The 22,006-nt window shown below is 55.1% G+C and overlaps 1 protein-coding gene across 1 annotated transcript in view; it reads left to right on the top strand.

Moving 5' to 3' along the window:
• Nucleotides 1-22,006, top strand: part of CDH23 (cadherin related 23) — an 86,513-nt gene that overhangs the window by 2,079 nt on the left and 62,428 nt on the right. Inside the window, exons 3-9 of the mRNA XM_028162962.2 lie at nucleotides 3,339-3,474; nucleotides 5,029-5,417; nucleotides 6,281-6,382; nucleotides 10,544-10,693; nucleotides 11,798-11,926; nucleotides 12,850-12,978; nucleotides 14,118-14,345. Of these exons, the coding sequence (XP_028018763.2) occupies nucleotides 3,339-3,474; nucleotides 5,029-5,417; nucleotides 6,281-6,382; nucleotides 10,544-10,693; nucleotides 11,798-11,926; nucleotides 12,850-12,978; nucleotides 14,118-14,345 (1,263 nt within the window). The remainder of the gene's footprint in view (nucleotides 1-3,338; nucleotides 3,475-5,028; nucleotides 5,418-6,280; nucleotides 6,383-10,543; nucleotides 10,694-11,797; nucleotides 11,927-12,849; nucleotides 12,979-14,117; nucleotides 14,346-22,006) is intronic.

Here is a 22,006-nt window from a genome sequence, read left to right as displayed (position 1 = left end):
GAATCAGCTCCTCTTATCACCCCATCTCCACCCCGCTGTTTCCCTCCGACTGGAAACAGTGAGCAGAAGCCTGCCTCGGGTCACCATCACGAAGGAGGTGCTGGGGAGCGGGTGACTCAGCCTTGGCCCATCTTCTGCTGTTGCCCCCGCAGCTCTGCCCCAGGAAGAGATGGGAAGGGAAACCTGGGTCCTTTTAGGCTGCCCCTCTAAGTGAGATCTTCCCGGATGGAGATGGCTGAGGGGGTCAGATCCCTCGGGTATTTATACCTTGGGGCTGCTTGATTCCAGGGCCCTGGTGACTGAGGTTGAGATAGTTACCCAAATGTGCACCAAGGCAGCCCCACACAGCCACGCTCACCTGCATGACTGTGAGATATTAAATCAGCACGTGAATTACATATTGAACTCACTTAAGCCTCATTAAAACCCCATGAGGTAGGCACTGTTATTATACCCATTTTATAGATGAGGAGATTGAGGCAAGGAGGGCTTGGCCAATGTGTTTAGGGTCACATGGCAGTAAGGGTAGACAGAGCCAGGCTTCACACCCAGGCAGTCAGCTCAGAGCTGTTCTCTTAACCACGGTACTATGCTGCCTCATGGAAGGTTCCAGAGCACAGAGACCACTGCTGCCTTATCCCCAAAGAGTCATTTTTAAGGTGGGAATTTGGTTGCTGGCCCTAGGGCCAGAACTTGATGGCCCTTACAGTACCCAGCTCCCACACCCCTGAGCCCTGGGAACGCTGGGGACATCCCTGAAGACAGTATAGGGACTCCCTGGACTCATTTTCCCAGCAGCAGCAGACCTGGCTTGTAGGGACAATCCATATTCTCCTGTTCCTGCTTCAGAGACCAGGACAGCACAGATGAGGGGCCAGGGAGTGTGAAGTGAAACGGTCCTCGTAGAGCCTGGGGCCTCACGTGCACACTGCGCACGGGCACACGCGCACACATCTCCTGCCTCGTCCCCTTTGGATGGCACAGCATTGGACAGAGAGTGGGGCTGGGAACCCAGGGAGCCCGGTAGCTCAGTCGCTGAGGCTTCCTGCTCAGCAAGAACTTGGCCGACCTGGCTGTTTCCTGTACATCTGTGTCTCTCAGGTTTGCAAACCACACACCATTTTACCTCCTGTCTCTGCTGCTAAAAACAAGGCTGAAACCGGTTAGAGGACAGTGGCATGCAGCCAGTCTCATGGAGGACCACACCCAGGCTCCGTGCCACCTCCCTCTGTTTATTGCACTGTCAGACTAGGACTAGCCCGGTGTTTTCCCCACGACCCTTGGAGTCAAGGCCATTTGGACAAGCAGACTTGGGAAGGGGGAAGGTTCACAGTTTCAAAAGATGGATGGGCAGCTTCTGTTTACAGCAAGAGAGTTCCTGAAATTCATCCGTGCAAATCCCCCCCACACCCACCCACCCCACCCAGGATCTCCCCAGCCAAGTTCTTGGTGAAGCCAGACTTAGAAGATTCTGGCTTGTGAGCAGCTGTGCTCTGAAGTAGGCACGCTAGTTTGCATACTGGGTTCTGGGTGTCTGGACATGAAAATTTGATGACATAGCAGGGCTACACGGGCCCCAAGAGCAGGGAAGTAGAGAAACCTTAACCCCCATAAACTTCTCCTCCCCACTGGCTCTGCCACCCCACTCACCTCACAGTTCTCCACTGGTCAGGGCACCATTTCCACTTATACCAACAGAAGCCCCTTCCCTTCTGTCCAGCTAATTCCCAGCTAACCCTGGAAGAGAAGCTGGGGCTGATCTGAGAGGCAGTGATCAGATCAGAAACCAAATATGCGTGCTCTCAGATGGGGCCTCGTGCCGCCGTCGGTGCTGGTGACGACACACGTGAAATCCATCCGCACGTCATTGCCCCTACCCCATTGGCTCCCCACCCGCTCTGCTGACCAATTCCTGCTGGCCCTGGCTCTTTTAGACTGGAAGTAGGGTATCTCTCGTTTTGGGCCCAGCTCATCCCCAGGATATAGCAAAGAGTGGTAGGGTTGCTAGACCGGGAACCAGGAGAAGCCTCACTCTCTTTCCAGCTCTCGGTGACCATGAGGCCTCGGGCAAGTCCCTCCCCATCTTTGGGCCTCTGTTCCCTCATCTGGGAAAAGAGGCAGGAGCCCTGGGCCTCCTTGAGTGCCACCACTCTCTGGTCTCTGCCTATAACTCCCCTCCCCACCACACTGATCCTTCTAGACATAGCCCTGGTCCTGCCCATACCTGGACCAGACCCTCCCGTGCTCCTGTGTGTGTTGGGGGGATGGAGGTGCACAAAAAGAAGGGTGGGGTGCTGATCTCTATCTGTAACACCTCTCTCCATAAACATCTTTTGAACTGTTTTTTTTGTTGTTGTTGTTATGTATAGACGTACATGTTCATTAAAGAGAAATTAGAAAATGTAAATAAGCAGTGATGAAAATTATGCATAATTCCACAATTCAGATATAGCCACTGTCTTGGGCAGGGTCTGCAGAAGCAAACCCTGAGACAAGGATTGGTGTGAAAGTGATGAGTGGGAGGTATAGGAAGTGTTCCCAGGAAAAGCCAGAAGGGGCTTGGGACCAGGAAGAAAAGGCAGCCAGCAAAGTGGAACACAGGAAACTGTGACTCAGTCCCACAGGGAGCTCTGGAGAGAGTCATCTCAGCTGCCCGTCAGTCAGTGGCTAAGGGCTGCCTTAGCCAGTGTGGGACGTAATTCCCAGGCACCTCCAGCTCTCTGGGTGTCTCTGGCTCCGGCAGCAGCGGGGGCTGGGGTTAGTCCCCAACAAAGAACCACAGTTCTGGCCGCTGGCAGTGAGAGCACCAGAGAAAGCACAGGAGAATCTAGAGTAGCCCGAGCACCAGCATCCTCTGCTACCACCATACTTAACGTTTTCATTTCTGTTCTCCCAGATGTATCTTGATAGTTGAATGGGGTCCCTTTAAACTTTTCAGGCACTTTTGCAAGGCCCTGGCTCATTTTGTCTTCATAACCATCCTAGGAGTGGCACAGGGCGTGAACTGCTAAATTGATGTTACCGTTTCATAGCTGAGAAATTGGACGGCCCAAGTTTCACTAATTAGCCACAGGTTCCCGCAGGATTTGCAGCAGAGCCAAGAGCAAGACAAAGTTTGTTCTCTAACATGATATTTAAGCACCTGCCATGCGCCAGGTACTGTGCAAGGTGGGGGAACACGGTGACCAACGGGACAGCCCTAGGCCCTCCGTAGGGAGCTCACAGCTGGCCCAGGAGAGCAGTGACCAGACACGCAGGCTTGGGTGGGCACAGCCCTGGGCTTGCCCAGCCCACGCCCCCCCAACCCTGACCTTTCATCCCTGGCCCACCTCCTGCAGGTGATAGTGTACGTGGAGGATGTCAACGACGAGGCCCCAGTGTTCACGCAGCAGCAGTACAGCCGCCTGGGGCTTCGCGAGACGGCGGGCATCGGCACGTCGGTCATCGTCGTCCGAGCCACGGACCGAGACACTGGTGAGGCTGGCAGGAGGCAGCCGGAGAGTCCATTCCGCAGAGTGACCCGCCCCGGCGCATGCCTCCCTCTCCCGCGGGGCCTGTCATCCTCGGGCTGCCTCGGGCTCCCCCATTGAGTGGCTCCCAGGTGGGGAGGGGCTCGTGGGACAGTCTTGGTGACATCCCCACCAGATTCCCAGTCCCAGGAGGATGGGAGTCGGGGGGGGGGGTTGCCCTGGTTTCTGGGCAGAGAGAGGAGAGGTCACAAGCTTGGGAAGTCCGGATTTGTCATCCCAGAACCTGGCAGCTCCTGGCTAACCTTTGGCTAAGGGCTAGGCAGGGCTGGGAGGGGTAAAGGACTTGTCCAAAAGCTGGCTGAGGCCTGCTCCTCCAGCCAGCGCAGCCCAGGGCCTGGCACACACACATTTCACAAGAGGCAGCGTCCTGTTCTACAGGGCTGTGGCCATCCCTGAAGGCAGCCCGGACCTCGCCAGAGGCCCCGAGCCCTAGAGGTGGCTACCGTTAGCAGCACAAAATGAAGGAGAAAGATGGCCAGGTCACTGTGACCCTCTCCACGGGGCCTGGCTGTCTGGGCCTGTGCCCCAGGCCAGGGATACAGCCAGAGAAAACCTCCTTCCTGTGCTTCTAATTTCCCAGCTCCTGCCCTTCTTTCATGTCAGCTGCTCTGGTGGCTCCCAACGCAGCCCCCGTCAGCATCCCCAGCTCACCTGGAGCACGGGATGGAGTAGAGGGAGAAACAGGCCTGAAAACTCCCGAGTGATTGTTCTCCCTTAATAAATGGCACCTTTATACAGTTCAGATCACATACATTGCTGGGGACTAATGGTTCAAGACATTTTCTGGGTCAGGAATCTGTTTGAGAAACTAGTGAAAGCTATGGATCCCTTCCCAGAAAGAATGCACGCCCAGAGTTTTGCAAATAATTTCAAGGAAGTCTGGGATTTCCTGAGTGATTTTATAATCATTCTCTTTGAAGTATGTGGACTTCAGCTAAGGAATCCCAACTCTAGCTCCTGGTTGAAGCGTGTATTCCAAGGCACAGGAATTGGGGGTGGAGGGAGTGGGGAGAACAGAGAAAGGTGACCCGGGCACTGGAACCCTTTGGCTATAGGGACCAAATGAAGGCTTAGCCACTTCTGAGGATGCTGCCCAGGTCTAATGCTTTCTAAATCAAAGCCTCCACTACAAGGGATCCCTAATTTCCCCACCCTCTCCTTGTCCAGATACACGAGGGAGGTGCTTGAGCTTGAATTTTACAGCTCCAGGAGCAGAACCAACCTGCTCTGGCATCTCTCTCATCTCAAGGCCAGGCCCCAGAGGGCGTCAACAGTGTGTGCTGGGCTTTGCCGTCCTTGACCTTGACCCCGTCCTCGGCAGTTTCTCTTGGGACAATCCAACCCAGAGGCGGGGGGGGGTTGTGCACACTCGGTAGGTGAGCCAAGGCCTCTCACCCTGTCCCTCTGGGACAGCAGTGGGTGTGCTGGGGCAGCTTGTAAAGCCACAAGGCAGCCCACCTCCACCTGGGACTGCACAGCCTCTTGTGCCCTCCTGCAGGGGATGGTGGCCTGGTGAACTACCGCATCCTGTCAGGCGCGGAGGGGAAGTTCGAGATTGATGAGAGCACGGGGCTTGTTATCACCGTGGATCACCTGGACTACGAGACCAAGACCAGCTACCTGATGAACGTGTCCGCCACCGACCAGGCACCCCCCTTCAACCAGGGCTTCTGCAGTGTCTACGTCACTCTGCTCAACGAGCTGGACGAAGCTGTGCAATTCTCCAATGCCTCCTACGAGGCTGCCATCTTGGAGAACCTGGCACTGGGCACCGAGATCGTGCGGGTCCAGGCCTACTCCATTGACAACCTCAACCAGATCACCTACCGCTTTGACGCCTACACCAGCGCCCAGGCCAAAGCCCTCTTCAAGATAGATGCCATCACGGTGAGGGACGGCACAGCAAGGTTCAAGCACAGCAAGGGTTCTCTCTGAGGGCAGGAAGCTCAATTCCTGTAAAGCTAACCAGCGTTTATTGAGCTCCTTCTATATGCCCAGCACTCTCTTCTTTGTCATAAAGATAAACATCCCCATAATACATCCCTTTAATATGCAGGGGTAAGATAAAGTTTATACACAGGCAACCTACTGCCTTCTTGTTACTAGATAATGAAAGCTGTGCAAGTCATCGTGTTTCCCTTTTTACCGTGGCTCAGATATAAATTTCATGCTTCACTGCAGCAGCTAGTCTTAGTTAGGTGTCTGGTGCAGCAATGTCTTATCTACTGCCTGGATCTTACTCCTCCATCTTTGCCGTTAGTGTGTTTTCTCTCAGAATCCAGTCTTTGAAAATAATTAAGGTAATAATTGCTACAATGTGCCAGGCCTTGTTCCGGGGCATGCTGGGGACACAGAGATGAACAAGACCCTTTGCAGCCCTCAAAGAGCTCTCAGGCTAGGAGTAGAAGTGGGAATAATCAAGGATGCAGATCAGAGCATCACAAGGGAAGATATGAAAAGATCTACAGTACAGGTGTAATGGAGCGCCTCTGGGGCCCAAATAAAGAGAGTGATCGTACCTGGCTGGGGAAGCGGGAAGCCTGCATGGAAGAGGTAATATCCGAGTGGGATTGAGAGAGAACTAGGATTTCAGCGGACAGAGCTTCACGGAGAAGTTATGCCAGCAGAGGGAGTAATGTGAAGGTGGGAAAGTGGACAGAATGTCCAGGGTTGGCAAGGAGTCTAGTTTGGCCAGGGCACAGGACTGCTTGGGATATGATGTCACTGCCCATCTGACCCCCTCCCTGCAGGGTGTGATCACCGTCAAGGGCCTGGTGGACCGGGAGAAAGGTGACTTCTACACCTTGACGGTGGTGGCCGACGACGGCGGCCCCAAGGTGGACTCCACCGTGGTGAGTGGATCCCCGGCCGAGAGCCCCACGGGTACAGCCTGTCACCGCTCCAAGTCCCCCCACACTGACATCTTCACCACCCACCCAACATGCAGGCAGGCAGTGGGTGAGGGTTTAGGTAGCCCAGGGATGGCACTGCAGCCAGCCGTGCCACACCTTCCCGGGCAGCCTGGGCAGGGCTGAGACCTCAGACGGGTGGGGGAGGGGTGGCATCCTCCGCAGGCCACTGCTTGGAGCGGGGCTGGAAGAGCTGGGGCTGCTAACCGCCTGCATCTTTGCCTTTCCTCTCCCTTGGCCGCCTCCTGCCGCCTCTGCCTACAGAAGGTGAGTAGCCCGTGGACTGGTGCCCTCCCCTGTGGGTTGTCTGTGGCCAGTGCTGGCTTGGACCCTGTGTGGCGCTGGGCCTTCCTGCCTCTCCTGGGGGAGAGGGCACGTGGACAGGACTGCAGCTGGTCCCTGCTCAGACGCCTCCCAAACTCCCCCGCCCATCCACTCTCACACCTGAGCCCAGGCCCCTCCCGAGCACGAACTCCACATCCAGCTCTGTCCCCTCTGCCCTCCTTGTCCTGTCAAGCACCCCCAGTGGGTCCTGGGGTGGGCGTTGCACTAACAAGGAGTATGTGGAACACCCAGTGGAGGGAACACTGAGGCCTCATCCCAGCTCTACTCCTCAGCGGCTGTGTGACAAGGCTAATTGCTCAACCTCTCTGTGCTTCCTTTCCTCGGGTCTAAAGTGGGTATCATACCAACTGCCCTGCCTTCCTCAGAGGATGTGATGGAGATGGCAGATAGGAAGGCTTTGTAAACTAGGAAGGGTGATGGGAGCAGGGTCTGTAAGGGGGACCCCTTCCCTCTCTCGGGGTCAGTGTAAGGAGTATGTGACAGTAGTCGTGTGAAGTGGGGCACCAGGGCCAGGGCCAGGGGAGTGCTGGGTAAGGGCAGCAGTGGGCATATGGTGTGAGTCACTGCCCTTGAGGGCTCTAAGTAAAGGCACAGAGACCTTGTGAACTTCGGGGAGGGTGACTGCTGAGGTCAGAGGTGCAAACAAGATTCCTAGAAAGGTAGAGAAGTGGTGACCTCAGGCTAGGGGTGGATATGAAGGTGGGCCCCAGGGGCGGGTCATGGGGTGGAATCCTGCAGTGATAATGAGAACATTTAACAATCGATTCGGCTTGGGCCCCAGCCAGACAGGTCTGAGGCCATCTGTAGACCACATGGGTGTCCAGCTCATTATCAGCCTTGGTTACAGCCACGTTTTCACCCCTGCTGAGTCCTTTTCACCTTAGCCTAAAGGGATAGACCAACCCGGTGTCCAGGCTAAGAGCCAAATGCAGCTGCTTGGCATCCTGTGCCCCATGGCTCCCTCAAGGTGCCGGCTCCAGTGGCCCTGGTTGTGGCCTGGCCGTACCCAAAAGGCCCCTCCATCCACGGGGCGAGCCTGGGGTGAGTGAGGCGGCGAGCAGCAGTGAGCCCACACAGCTCCCCTCGACCCCCCGGGTCCCTGAGGGCAGCCAGTGAGCAGAGCCCCCAGGTGGCAGACGGTGGGCAGGTACCCTGTGTCCCACAGCTCGTGGCGAGGCTCCTGGTCTTCCCCACCAGAGGATCTAAGGCTCGGGTTGAATGGAGCCCTCTCACAAGCCTCAGCAGCCTCATCCATAAAATGGGCCCAGTCTCCCCTCCCCTGTTGTGCGGAGTCAGGGGGCTGAGGCCAGCTGGAGCCTGGTGAGCAGTAGGGCTGTCCCTCCTGAGGCTGCCGAAGCCCCTCGTGGACCAGGCAGCCGCTTCCTGTGCTGGGGCTGGCGAGGGCGTTTCAGAACGCACACTCCTACGTGGGCCCCTGTATTGCCACAGTCCCTTCACCCTCTTCCAGGAAGCAGGACCCACCCCTCTTTGTTCTGCCCTGGCTTCCTCTCAGAGGCTCCCAGGGGCCACTGCCCCAGATACACCAGCCCTGTCAGTCCCAAACTTGTTGGAGGTGCCAGGGTGGAGGCAAGCTGAGGGGCCTTTTAAAGGCACCACCATTTCCTCTGTGAGGCCGGAACCCCCAAACCACAGCTCACCTACACCTGACTCCTCCTCAGCCCCAGCAGCCCCCGTGGCCCCGAGAGGGGTGAGGAGGCAGCAGAAGGGGCAGGCTGGGCGGGGGTGGCTGGGGGGTTACTCAGAGCCGTAGGAGCTCTGAGTAATACCCCCGGGCTTTTGAGGGATCAGGGAGGCAGATTTGGGCCCTGAGACCCTGGGTGGGGACACAGGCCCATAGCTCATTCCCATAGATCTTGGTACCTGCCTTCCTAACTCACTCACTGATGCAGACTCCCCACTGCTGGGAGCACCTCATCAGAATAGCAAACGTGGAGGGAGCACCTACTGTGTGCCAGGCTCTGGGTTGGGCTCAGGGTACATACAATGGGAAACCAAAATCAGACGTGGCTTCTGCCTTCACAGGCATAAGATAGAGTAGGGGAAAGACACTGATCAAATTACCATGCCAATAAATATATGCCACGAGAGAGTGGATAACAAGACATCGGGGAAATCAAGGAGGGCTTCCCAGAGGAAGTGACTCAAGCTGAGCTCCTCAGCATAGGAGTTTACACAGTAGAGAAGGAAGAGCATTTCAGGCAGAGGGAACAGCAGGTGCAGAGGCCCTGTGGTGGGAGGAAGCATGCGGAGTCCCAACAAGGCCTTGACCAGAGTGAGAGAGTTTGGGAGGGATCAGATTGCGGGGGGCTTGTTTGTTTTCTCCCTGAGAACAGGGTGGTAGACATTATTATGCCTATGTCATGGGTGAGCAGACTGGGGCTCCGGTACTCCACAGAACTCCGTGACCAAAATTTATGATGGGTGGGCAGCGTCTTGGCAGGTGAGATCCTGCCTGTCTGCCAGGCCAGAAGCAGGACAAAGACCACATTTGTTGGCTCATTTATTCCTTCCAGCATCTTGATTCCGTAGGTGTTCTCGTTCCTACTTTCATCTGAGGAAATGGAAAATCAGAGAGGTTGAATAACTTTTGCCAAATCACACAGCTAGTAAGTGGTAAAGTTGGTCCTGCTGTGAAGCCTGGGTTTGTCGCCTACAGTTCTGACAGCTGCCTGAAATATGGAAGCGTGGCCAGAACTGAGAAGGGGATAGTCCTGATTAGGAGGGAGGGAGGATGAAGCGGAATCTTCTCTGAATCGTGGTGAGGTTCCACAGGCTCCCCATGGAGTCCTGTGCACACCAGGAGGCAGGTAGCCCTGGCAGCCCCAGAGCCCCAGGCCTGGGGAAGGAGAGGATGGGATCTGGCCTGGAGCAGGGTGGTGGGAGAAGGCCTGGCTTGGGATTGCTAGAACCTGAGCCTCCTCCCCTCCCCCCACACTGCAATCCGCCCATCAGTGAACCCGAGGGGTACCTACGACTCTGGCTGCATGGCCCATGGCCATCCATGGGCTGGAAGCTGCACCCCCAGCCAGGCCTTCTCTCCAGGCTTGCTATTCAAACCCTGCAGGAGAAGCCTGAGCTGCAGACACAAAACAATGTGCTCTTTGCGTGCAACTTGCATGTTCCCTGTTTTTATCTGGTAGTTGGAAATTCCCCTCTCTTCCCCATCTGCCTTCTCCCCACTGGGACCACCAAGCCACCCTGTGACCCCTCTCCTGCTCCTGAGCCCTGTTTCCTTCCCTCTAATCTAAAGGTGCAAGTGAAGAGGCCTTTGGGCAATATCTGGTTGCCAGATGTGTTTTAGCTGGCCCGCATAAAAAATTTTTTTTTTTACTATCACCACCTAATTCCACATAAAAATCTGGATTCCTAGTTCCTTTTGAAAAACAGGAAGCTCTGCCAGTGCCAGGCTGACACACCCTCACGGATCTGGAGCCGAGTAGCCTCCGTTTCCTTTAACCAGGGCCCATGCCTTCCGGTTCTCCAAGGCCCCACCACCTCTGAGTCCCCCCGCCAGGCCCCAGCATTTGAGTGTGTGCAGCCCTCCCCCACCAGACTTTCAGAAGAAATGCGCTCAGGGCCTCTGTGTAAAGTCAGGGTTGGCCTAGGCAGGCTCTGAAAGCTTGCTGACCTTCTAGAACTGATTGGAGGTCCAGTCCCCCCTGGGCCCACGATGGGACCCTGTGTTTGGGGTCAGGGAGGGGAAGAAGGTGGGAGGTCTCTGGCCATGTTCACACCCAGGTCTACATCACTGTGCTGGACGAGAATGACAACAGCCCCCGGTTCGACTTCACGTCCGACTCAGCCGTCAGTGTGCCCGAGGACTGCCCCGTGGGCCAGCGCGTGGCCATTGTCAAGGCCCGGGACCCCGACGCCGGCAGCAACGGGCAGGTGGGCACCAAGTGGAATAGCCCAGATCTGCCCTGTCAGTAGGGGCTCCCACAGCCCCTCAGCCGGAGGGGACCGCCAAAGCCATCCCCTCCCTGCGCAGGAAGCCGGGTCATCCAGGCTCTGCCGGGCCCTGAGCGGGTCCGCCCTGCCCTCACCGCAGTCCACGGTCCAGGGAAGGAGACAGAGCTGTGCAAGCTGTCAGCCCTGCCTGCGTCCAGGGAACACGAGGCCCAAGGCTGGCCATGGCTCAGTCCCCGCGGCGAGCTGAACACAGAGGGGGTTTAATTTCCCCAGTGACTCCTTGGTCACCTCATCCACAAACCACAAGCATCTCACCCCTGCGTGCCAGCCCCGGGCCAGCCCTCCCCACGAGGACCCGGGGCCCCAAGAGATCACACTCCTCCTCCCCTGCTTCTCAGGCCCCCCTCCCTGTCCCCTGGCAAGAAGTGCTCCCCACCAATGCAGGTTTGGGCACCCCCAGAGCACAGGGAAGAGGGGTGACAGAGCACACCAGTCTTCACACCACTTTGACCTGTCCTACAAATGGAGGTGTGTTTGAGGAGGTTTCCACTGGGTTTTAAATACTTGCACACCTCTAGGGGGCCAAGAGATGCTGGCTCTGGAGTTGGAAGCCTATGGGTTCAAATCCTTGTTCCCTTGGGCACTTGCAAGCTGTGTGACCTTGCCAGTGACTTCTTGTTCCTGAGCCTCCTCGCTGAGCTGAAGAGAACAGCTCCCTTTGACAGGGTTGCTGTGAGAGCCGAGCAGAGCCCAGGTGACACCAGGACCGTGCCTGCTGCTTGCAGGGGGGCTCAGTGCTTCCCCGCCCTGGGAAATCTCATGTGGTGGGACTCGCACCTGGCCCCAGGCCAGTATGCTCGCATCCCCCCAACCCCTAGCCTGTCATAGGCCCTGCACCCGCTCTGTGGACCTGCCACCCCCATTTTGAAGGATGTAACCGCTTCTGAATAAAACACATTCTTCTCAATCTCCCAGGCTAAGCAGAGTGCTCAGGTGGGTGGGAGAGTGCTCCTTGGCCTGGCCAGCCGCTTGTCCTCCCCACTTCTTCACCCCTCGCCCCTCATCCTCTCTCTTCCCTTACAGGTGATCTTCTCCCTGGTCTCTGGCAACATTGCCGGGGCCTTTGAGATCATCACCACCAACGACTCCATTGGCGAAGTGTTTGTGGCCAGACCCCTGGACAGAGAAGAGCTGGGCCACTACATCCTCAAGGTGAGCACCAACTGCCTTCCATCCCAAGAGAGCTCAGCCCATCAGCACGCCCTGGCTGTCAGCTTCCTGCTGTCACCAAGTGCCGTGGGCAGGCAGCACCCCTTAGGACCAAGGGCATGAGTGAGGCTGACCCGGAAAGGGCATCCTGGAAGGGGTTTCTGGACCCAGAGCAGGAAACAGCAGAGGTGTCTGTGCCTGCTGCCAGAGCCAGGAGAGAAAGCCTGGCAGCTGATAGAGCCGACTCCTCCACAGACATAGTGTGACCTTGGGCAAGTTGTTTACTCTGTCTGGGCCTCAGTTTCCCCTCTTGTGCAATGGGCAGAAAAAACTGGCTTCCTCTGCTGAGGTGAGGAATAACGAAGGCCACCACTATTGCTGAATTGCTGAAGCTACCATGTTTCCTGAGGGGTCTCTGGGGACCCCAGGGCCATGCTTCTGCAGGGGTCTGAACTCTAGAACACTTTCTACAGGCCTCCAGGAAACATCAGGGCTCCTAGGGACAGGCTCAGGCTATGGTTAGGACTCCAGCTCCTTGCCAAAAAGATTATTTGAGACTGTTCCTCTGTTTGCCATAGACCAGGTCTGAGTGCATGGAACAGAGGTCTTGAAGCTAAAGGCAGGAGCCCTGGGTCTGGTTGCAGGCCCAGAGTCACAGTCAGGGACAGGATGGGGAGGTAAAGACCGTGCACATCGGAGTCAGATTGCAAAGGACGGTTACCAAACAGAGAAGTATTGGGCAACGATTGTTTGCAGCATGGGGCAGAAGTTGAAGGCCTTGTGGAGACCCCAAGGGGCAGGGGGCAGGGATGGGCCAGCAAGTCTCTCTAGCCTCTCAGTCCCCCAGCCCACTGAGCAGACAGCCCATTTGGACTCCATATTCCTGATCCTTTTAGCCCTGACTCCAGTCATCCCCCTCCTCGCAGGTTGTGGCATCCGACCGTGGCACCCCTCCACGGAAGAAGGACCACATCCTGCAGGTGACCATCCTGGATGTCAATGACAACCCCCCGGTGATCGAGAGCCCCTTTGGATACAATGTCAGCGTCAACGAGGTGAGGGTGGCTCTGGTGCCCATATAGCTGGACGTCTGGAGTGGACAGTGGGTGTGAGCCGACCGTGAAGCACCTGTTTAAATATCTGCCTGGGGACTTCCCTGGCGGTCCAGTGGTTAAGACGCCATGCTTCCACTGCAGGGGGCGCAGGTTCAATCCCTGGTCGGGGAACTAAGATCCCACGTGGTGTGGCCAAAAGAAAAAAAAAAAAAAAAAAACTCATAAATATCTGCCTGACCCATAGTTTCTCAGATCACAGGGATGGGGACGTGGCTTACTCATTCATGATTCTATCCCTAACACCTAGGCCAGGTCCTGGAATGTGGTAACCTTTTGTGGTTTGGATGGAAAGGAGAGGGAAAGAAGAAAGTGGCCTTTCACCATCAACAGGAAACTGAGGTTTACCCTGGGAGAGCTGCTTTTAAATAAAACAGCTCATTTTTTAAAAATGTTATTGGAGTATAGTTGATTTACAATGTTGTATTAGTTTCAGGTATACAGCAAAGGGATTCAGTTATACATGTATTCATTCTTTTTCAGTTTCTTATATAGGTTATCACAGAATATTGATAACCTGTGCTATACAGTAGGTCCTTGCTGATTATCTAGCTTATATATAGTAGTGTGTACATGTTAATCCCAAGTTCCTGATTTATCCGTTCCCCCCACATTTCCCCTTTGGCAACCATAAGTTTGTTTCCGATATCTAAAAACAGCTCGTGTATTACTCAATAATAGGATTGAGTCATGTCAGGAGAATTTTTGCCCAGGCACTGCTGGGTATCATACCCAGTTGGACGTTCTTGAAGGCCTCCCTCAATTCAGAACCTGGCTCTCCCACTGACTGGCTGTGTGATTTGCACACATTCCTTCCTGACACCTCAGTTTTCTCATCTGTAAATGGGGTTGACCTAATCTGTAGCATTATAGAGAGGAGTTAACTCAGGCCCCCGGCATGTAGTAGATACCCACAGAATGTTTGCCACCGTCATCTTTATCTTCCTCATCGTTGCCCCAGGGTAGTCAGAGCAGAGCTTTCTAGAGGTCCAGGTGCAGTCCTTGGGCTCTCAGGAACAGGAGCTAGACTTTGCCCCAAAGGCCTTGAATCCAGAATGACCACTCTCCTGCTCTCCCCCCAGAATGTGGGCGGGGGTACCGCTGTGGTCCAGGTGAGAGCCACTGACCGTGACATCGGGATCAACAGCGTCCTGTCCTACTACATCACTGGGGGCAATGAGGACATGACCTTCCGCATGGACCGCATCAGTGGCGAGATTGCCACGCGGCCTGCACCACCCGACCGCGAGCGCCAGAGCTTCTACCACCTGGTGGTCACTGTGGAGGACGAGGGCACCCCTACCCTGTCGGTGAGTGATGGGGGGTGGCCTCGGGGAGAGGAGGGTGGGAGAGGGGCAGCTCCGCCTTCTGTGTGACAGGGATGAGATGGGTGGGAGTGGAATGCCACGCGCCGATGAGTCCTCCACAACTCCTTTATCGCGCCTTGAGTCCATCAGCCTACGAGTATTTACAGAGGGCCAGTGTGTGCCAAGCTAGGGTGTCGGTTCACCCACCTCTGCAGCCACTCAGACTCTATTTAGCTGTGTTTGCTTGCCCAGTGCAGCTCTATGGGATGGTACAGATTGAGTCTGAACCTCAGGGCCTGGCTAGCCCCAACTCCGCCTGCCAAGCTGTGCCGTGTACCTGTGGGGCCTCTGTGCCAAATGGGAAAAGGTGCCCTCTGGCCTCTTCCCCTGCATCATATTGGTGTGACACGCTGTGGCAACACATTAGGGTCGGAAAGGGCTGATGTCCATGGTCCAGTCTGATGCGTGAATGGGTGGGGCCGCTGCCCAAGGCAATGTGCAAAGTCCACAAAGTTGCAGAAGGAGGCGGGGCCTGCAGGGCTGGATGGTGACGCCGCTGTGTGGGGTGATGGGCTGGGGGATGACGATGTCTACTGTAAGCTGGCTTCATGATTGTGAGCAAGTCAGAACCTCTCTGAAAACTGGTTTTGTCATCTGTAAGAGAGATAATATCTCCTTCATAGGTGGTGTTTGGGGAATTGAATTAGCTCTTGTCTGTGGAAGCACTTGGTAAACCACAAGGAGGAGGAGTGTATCAGCTATCTATCGCCACAATAACCCTGCATTATAAACCAAACAGAGAGGCATAAAACAACCATTGACTTAGCTCCAATTCTGCAGGCTGGCAATTGAGACCTGGCTTAGCTGGGTGGTTCTTCTGCTGTCAGCTGGGCTCCCACATGTGTGCATGGGCAGCTGTGTGTCGGTTGGATGGCTGTTCTTTTGGGGGTTGGCTGCCCATCAGTTGGGATAACAGCGCAACTGGGCCACCTGTCTCTCCCCTTTCAGAAGGCTGGTCAGTGCTAGTTCTCATCGAGCCAGAAAAGGTCTGGGCAAAAGAGCAGAAGCATGTAAGGCCTCTCAAGGCCCAGGCTTGGAACTGGAACAGGGTTATTTCTGCCACATTCTGTTTGCCGAAGCAAGTCACAAGGCCAGCGCAGGTTCAAAATGTGGGGAAATAAACTCTCTCTTTTGAAGGAATGAACTGCAAAGTCACATTGCAAAGAATATAGATACAGGGAAGTGTAAGGATTGGGGACATTTGTATAATCTGTCTACCCTAGGGACCCTGATTGTAAATGAGGCCTCAGCTCTATCCTTCTGCCCCCAAAAGGTGACTCTGTTGGACCCCTCTCCTTTGGCAATGGCACTGTGGACTGTGGGATCAGAGCAGGTCTGGGCGGGGCTTTTTATCTGGAGTGTCTCTGGGGAGGATGGTGGAATTGGATCAATCCCAGGAAACCACATTCTGAAAAGCCCAGGATAATACTAATCACTTCAGCCAGTCATACCCAGTGGGCCAAACGGAGACACATTTACGGGGCACATGTAACTAACTGAGAGGAGGACAGGTAGGGGTATCATTTATTGTGGCGACAAGGAGGGACTCAGTTTTGACATAACCCCTCCCTACCTGCACCTAGCTTCAGAGTGAATCATCTTCTTGGTCATCTCTCCAATAGCATTTACAGATGTGTTTGACTACAAGTAACAGAAACTTAACTATGGATTCGTAAATAAATGAGAATGCATTTTTCTCACATAACAACAATTCTAGAGAGAATTACAAACGTTGATTTCATGCTCAGTGATGTCAGAGCTAATGTTTCTTGGCCTTTCCTTCATGGTTGCAAGATGGCTGCTATAGCTCCAGCCATCATGTCAGAGTTCAAGGCAGGAAATGACAAAAAAAAAAAGAGCTATGCAAGCCACTTCTGCCCTTTGGCTAATTACTTGGGGGCCACGTATAACACTGCCTCAAATACAAGCAGGGCTCTGTTAGTGAAGAAGAGGTGGGCAACTCATAGCATCTGCCATGCTGCTCTTTTTCATCCTGACCTAGGCCAGCGAACACACCACTCTTACCCCCACTCCCCACCCTTCTCTATAACCCATAGTCTTAGAGTTTTATAGGGAGGCAGATGGTGAGACCCATAATATTCTAAGGCCCTCAGTTCGGGAGGCAACATCTGGTTTCCTTTTGGTCCCCAGAAGAAATGAGAATTAGAGAAATGTGAAATCACCCTAGCCACAGTTAGCCACCCCGAATGGTGGACCACTCCCCAAGCAGTCCCTGCAGAACTTGGGACTAGTCCCCATGGCCAGAAGTTTCATCTGTTGACCAAACTCTCCTTAGAGATCCACCCTAGCCTGGTGGAGACCTGTGAGCACTGCCTTCTCACACGCGGGCCCCTGACATTCTGGCCCTCCTTGAAGCAGGTCTTGGCCTGTTCCAGCTCCTTGGTAAGAGTGTGGGAAGTTGGGTGGTGAGAAATGCAGTCTCCCTTTGTCTACCTTCCTCATCTTGGTCATCACCAACTCTGCTCCAAGAAAACAACTTCAGGATGACCAAGATCAGGAATGGGGTATATGTATATGTGTGTATATGGTTCCTGGGCTATACTATAATAATACAGACAAACAGCATCAGGTACCAGCTGGAAAAACATTTAAAGGAGAAAACTTTTAAGTCAAAAAGTATCCATCCTTTCCATTTTTTTTCTGCTTCTTCATGATGGGAAAAGATCACTTTTATTTGATTTTTGTTGGCGACACCACAGTGAAGAACTACAGGGACCACAGGGGCATTGTTGAGAACTTAGCACTGGACCATATTTGTTCAGTTATTCATTTATTCATTCAGCCAGTGTTCCCTGAATACCCTCTATGTGCCAGGCCCCAGAGATACAGAGATGAAGGCAGTGCGGGTCCTGCCACGATGAAGTGCAGCTGAGTAAGGGAGGTGATGAGGACATCCCTGTGCAGGGCCAAGGTGCAGATGGGGCACTGAGAAGGCCTAGGGGAAGGCTTCCCGGGGCAGGTGACACCTGGGCTGTCTTGTCAGTCAGTCACAGTTAGCACAGCAAAGGGGGAAAGCATATTCTGGAACTGGGCATCAACCTGAACAAAGGCCTAAGAGCAAGCGATAATCCGGGGTGGGTCCAGGGAGCTGCAGGTAGTCTAGACCCGTGGCAGCATTCAGAGCCCAGAGCAGGGCTCTGTATCTACATATCCTCCCCATCACATTCTGTCTGGGGCAGGCTCCAAGTGCCGGTCCCAATACTTTCCCAAGTGCCCCCTCCACTCCCTCCTGGCCCAGCTAAGCCAGGGCCCTACAGCCAGTGCCCCGCCATGATTGGCATTTGTCTCTGAGGAGTGCTGGACCCTTGAAGGTTTGCTGCCACTGACCAGACAGTTACTTCTGGACAGTGAACCCTCCGGGGTCATGAGTTCCCCCAAGCCAGAGGTGACCAGAGGAGGGAACTTGTCTGCTCTTGGGCAGATTTCACTGGCTCAGTGTTGAGGAAGTAGGATCATTCCAGCATCTCCTAGACCAGCCAAAGCCCTGAGAAGCCTCAGATCAGCCATCTCGAGGTTCCAAGAAAGGTCACCGTGGTTTAATAGGGGTGCATACATCTGTCCAGAGACGCCCGGCAGACCCACACGCCGTCCTCTTGTTCCCACCTACAAGTACCTGCCTGGTTCAAACAAGCCCTCACTGGCACAGGACCAGCCTTCCTGTTGGACAAGGGCAAGTAAGAGTTATTCATTCATTCATTCTTTCATTCATTCATTCAACGTCAAGTATGTGCCAGGCCTGTGCTAGAGGCCAGGAAGTCAGAAATGAGTTGGACACAGCTCTGCCCTCAAGGAGCCTACAGTTAGTGGGGGAAATGGACACATAACAGAGAGTTGACACTCTAGGATGTGATAGAATGCTAGGAGGTCAGAGCCAGGAGCCAGGGAAGGTTCAGGACAAGGCATTTGCATCCATGTCTTAAAGGATGAGGCTTTCTAAGCAGGGGTGGGGGTGGGATTCGGCTACAAAGTCTCCCTAAAACCAAGAGAAATCCTATATCCGAGGCCTCCCATCTCTTCTTTTCTCCCTAGGGTCCCCTCCCCCACAGTTTCCTGAGAGCAGAACATTCCTGCAAGTAGCCCAGGCCATCCCCACCCAGCTCTCAGCCCCGTATCACCCAGAGCTCAGAACAGCTGTGCTGCAAGGGCCATCCGGGCCAGCCTAGGCCTGTCACACAATGGTGTGCACCCAGCAGGGGAAGTCGTAGTACAGCCTCGGCCCTCTGCCTCGCTCCAGGCCACAGACAGGGAGGGCAGGCTTGGGGGAGGGGTCCAAGTGGCCGTCAGGAGACCCCTGCAAGAGGAAGGGCTGGGCCCAGGGAGGAAGGACGGAAGGCAACTGGGAGGTCAGGAGCTGAGCCCCAGGCACAGAGGTACCTTGGCAGGGGGGTGGGGAGACGGAGGTTCCCGAGGGGGGCCTCCCTGCTGTGCGAATCACAGCCAGAGGTTAGCAATCCCAGATAACCAGCCCTGGCTTCTCAGGCTGGTGGGGACCTGCAGAAGACACCTGTCCAGGCAGAAAGACAGAAAATCTCCCACCACCCGCTTCTGGTACAAGAGTCGCCAGCAACAGCCCCATGAAAGTCTGTGAGCAGGGGATGCTGCTCTTGGCAACTCACCTCATAGTTTTAGAGCTGAGGCTCCTCTGTTTATTAAACTTGGACCCTGCTGCTGTTTGTGAAGCCTGCTTCCCCTGGCTCAAGCTCAGGAAACCCCAGCCCGGCCCCTTCCCTGTGCTGCACACCAAGTAAGTCGGCCTTCTCTGGCCCAGCATGATTAAATTCAGACCCTTCCCATAGCCCTGCTTCTTGACAGTGTTCTGCAGCTGCTCAAATGCTACACATGCAACTGGCTCAGTTCTTCCAAGAGACCCTGGGGCTCTGCAGGTAGATGAGTTTCTCCCCTCCCCATTCCCCTCCCGCAAGCAAGTGGGGTGCACGGGCCGCCATGCCCACCAGGAGTCCTGTGGTTTCAGGGCTGCCAGGCAGGAAGGGGAGTGCAAAGACTGATGTGGAAGGAGTAGAGCCACGGGCTTGTGGGCACAGGTTTATCCCCCAGGGCACGGTATGTACTGTGAGCAAGTCCAAGTCCTGGCCTGTAATGCCACTTGCTTCAGTGCAGAGGAAGGAGCACAGACCTGGGAAGCAGGAGACCCAGGCTTCAGTCCCAGTTCCACATTCAACTGTGACAAGACACAAACCTTTTGGAACCTCAGTTTCCCTATGCATTAAATGGGACAGTAAAACCTTCCAGGGTTTTCCAGGGGAGGGGTGGGGAGGAGTAGGAACCAAAGAAGTAATAACACCTGGTAAAGTGTTTTGGAAAGCACAGTATTATCACAGAAGAGGCAAAGCTATGGAACACATACTGCCCTTCCCTATCCTGTTCCCAAGGCATGCATTGCTAGCGGATGTCAGCACTTTCTCATTAAACTATATTGATACTTCAGAATCCCTCTTAGCATATATTCCAGGAAGCCATACCAAGAGATCAGAATTGCAAAACAAAATGAAACCCATGCCCGTTGGCCTGCAAAAGCTCAGGGCATCATTGCTGTTGAGGAGAGAGCCCAGACGAAGCTGCTGGGAACTCGAGCTAGCCGAAAGTCAGAGGTGGCTCTGCCGATTGTGAGTGGTCCAGAGGACAGAACCCTGGCATCCTGGTTCAGCCCATCACCCAGTGGCTGTGTTTCAGTCATCAGCTCTACAACCAGGTCCAAAGGGCAGGCTGTTATTGGATCCCTGCCATAGAACTCACAGAATAGTTAGGGAGACACAGCGTCCACGCAGGAGAGGTGACCGTGCAAAGCGGGTACAGTGAATGCCCAGTGAAGGGGCTAGATGGTCAGTGCTCTCAGTGGGCTGGGACAGATGCTCATCTGGGCTGTGAGTGTCAGCTTCTCAAGAGGACTTTGCACCTAGCATCCTGGCTGCCAACCCCAGTTCTTCTTTCTGCCATTGTTATTCCCTTTGAGTTCCCTGAGTAAATCTTAGCCCAGCCCCCAGCACAGTTAGGCCAGCCCTGGAGAGCTCTAGCTGTCACCCAGGAAGGCCTCTTCCAGGAGGCAGGGCCCCGGAGCCCCAGCTGGGGTGGAGAGTGATAAGGCCTCTGCAACCCCCAGCCCCACCTCGTCTTCCCAGTTCCCCCACCACAGAGCACTCCGTGAAGAAGGTGATGCATTAGCCCCTCTATCCCAGGCTGCCGCGTGTAGGAGGGAGCTCTGGCCAGGCAGAAGCCAGGGTATCCCCAGGGCTGGTCTTTACGAGAAGTGGCCCCGGGGTTCCTGCACACCTACCCCAGTCCATCACCACAGACCCCCAGGCAGGGCCAGCCTGATCCAACAGCAGCATATCCAGTGGCCTCTGCAGTGTGTCTTCAGAGAGTGTCAATTCCATTCCCTTAGCTTATCACTGGAAGGAAATAAAGGCAGGAGATCTGTATTAAATGTGAACATCAGGAGATAGGTTACAGGTCCCAGAATTCCTGATACATCTCTTAACAATGACTTAGTGCCTAAAAGCACAAATTTCCCTCTCACGGCCTCAGACAGTGCCATGATCCATGAGCTTCCTGCCTCAGTCCCACCCTGCCCAGAAGGCCCCAGGGCTCCTCCCAGCCCCCCTTGGAGGCAGGCACCATGTTCTTGCTCCCCGATTCCGTTCCATGCACCCCAGCCCACGGCACTGAGCCTGTAGGAACCGGCCACCAGAGCTGGCGTCTCCAGAGGCACTACCACCCTGGGGCGAACACAGAGGGATACCCTAGTGCCCTGCCCCTCCCCACAGCGTCAGGGAGGGTGCCTTTAGGGTTGCTAGGGGCAGGGCGTGTTGTCATGGATGAAGATGGAGCCTGGAGCTCAGAGTAAATTTCACTGAAAACAGGAAACCACGAAGCGATAGGTTCACTAGTGAGGGTCCAGAGAAGAAGAAGTCAAGGCCATGCAGGAGGAAGCTGGGGAGGAAGTGTGGTGTCTTTCTGCTGCGGGGCCTCCGCCCTCCTCCACACAGCAGCAGCTGGCTCTAGGGTCTGGCAGCCAAATTCTTAGAAGTTGTCTCTGCCTTGAGGTCAGAAGCTGAGGTTTGGGCCAGGCCAGCCTCTCCACTGGGCAGGAACATTCTTTCTGCGCTGGAGCGTGAGGAGTCTGGTCCATGGGCTTGGCCTTCAACCCTAGGGGTAGCCTGGCCCTGCCTCGAGCAGGTATCACCCTGCCCATCCCTGCCCCCTGGGCCCCCACAAGCTGTGAGAATAGCTCCCTCTTTCTGCGGCAGCTGGCACTAAGAGTCCACAGCAGCAGATGAAACCGAGAGGTAGATCCCCAGGGACAAAGCAGGAGCCAGGGTTTGGCATTCTGGCCACTGGAGGAGTCAGTGCAGAGTCTCGAGGCCCGAGGCCCCCGCCCACCTTCTCCTCAAGGCCCCCAGGCACAGCTAGAGGCCCACGTTGACCTACGGTCTTGGGCCTGAGAAGGGAGCTTTTGGAGGCAACCAAGGGGCTCCCTGGCTTCAACTGCAGGTCCGGGGCTCACTGCTGCTGGAGAGCCTCGAGCTGTTCCCTTCTCCCACCCCAACTCCCGTCCCCAACCAGGC

The sequence above is a fragment of the Balaenoptera acutorostrata genome, chromosome 16 (genome assembly GCF_949987535.1).
Source record: "Balaenoptera acutorostrata chromosome 16, mBalAcu1.1, whole genome shotgun sequence".
NCBI lineage: Eukaryota > Metazoa > Chordata > Mammalia > Artiodactyla > Balaenopteridae > Balaenoptera > Balaenoptera acutorostrata.
The sequence above is the reverse complement of the archived record's forward strand: the minus strand, read 5'-3'. Positions and strand labels throughout refer to the sequence as shown.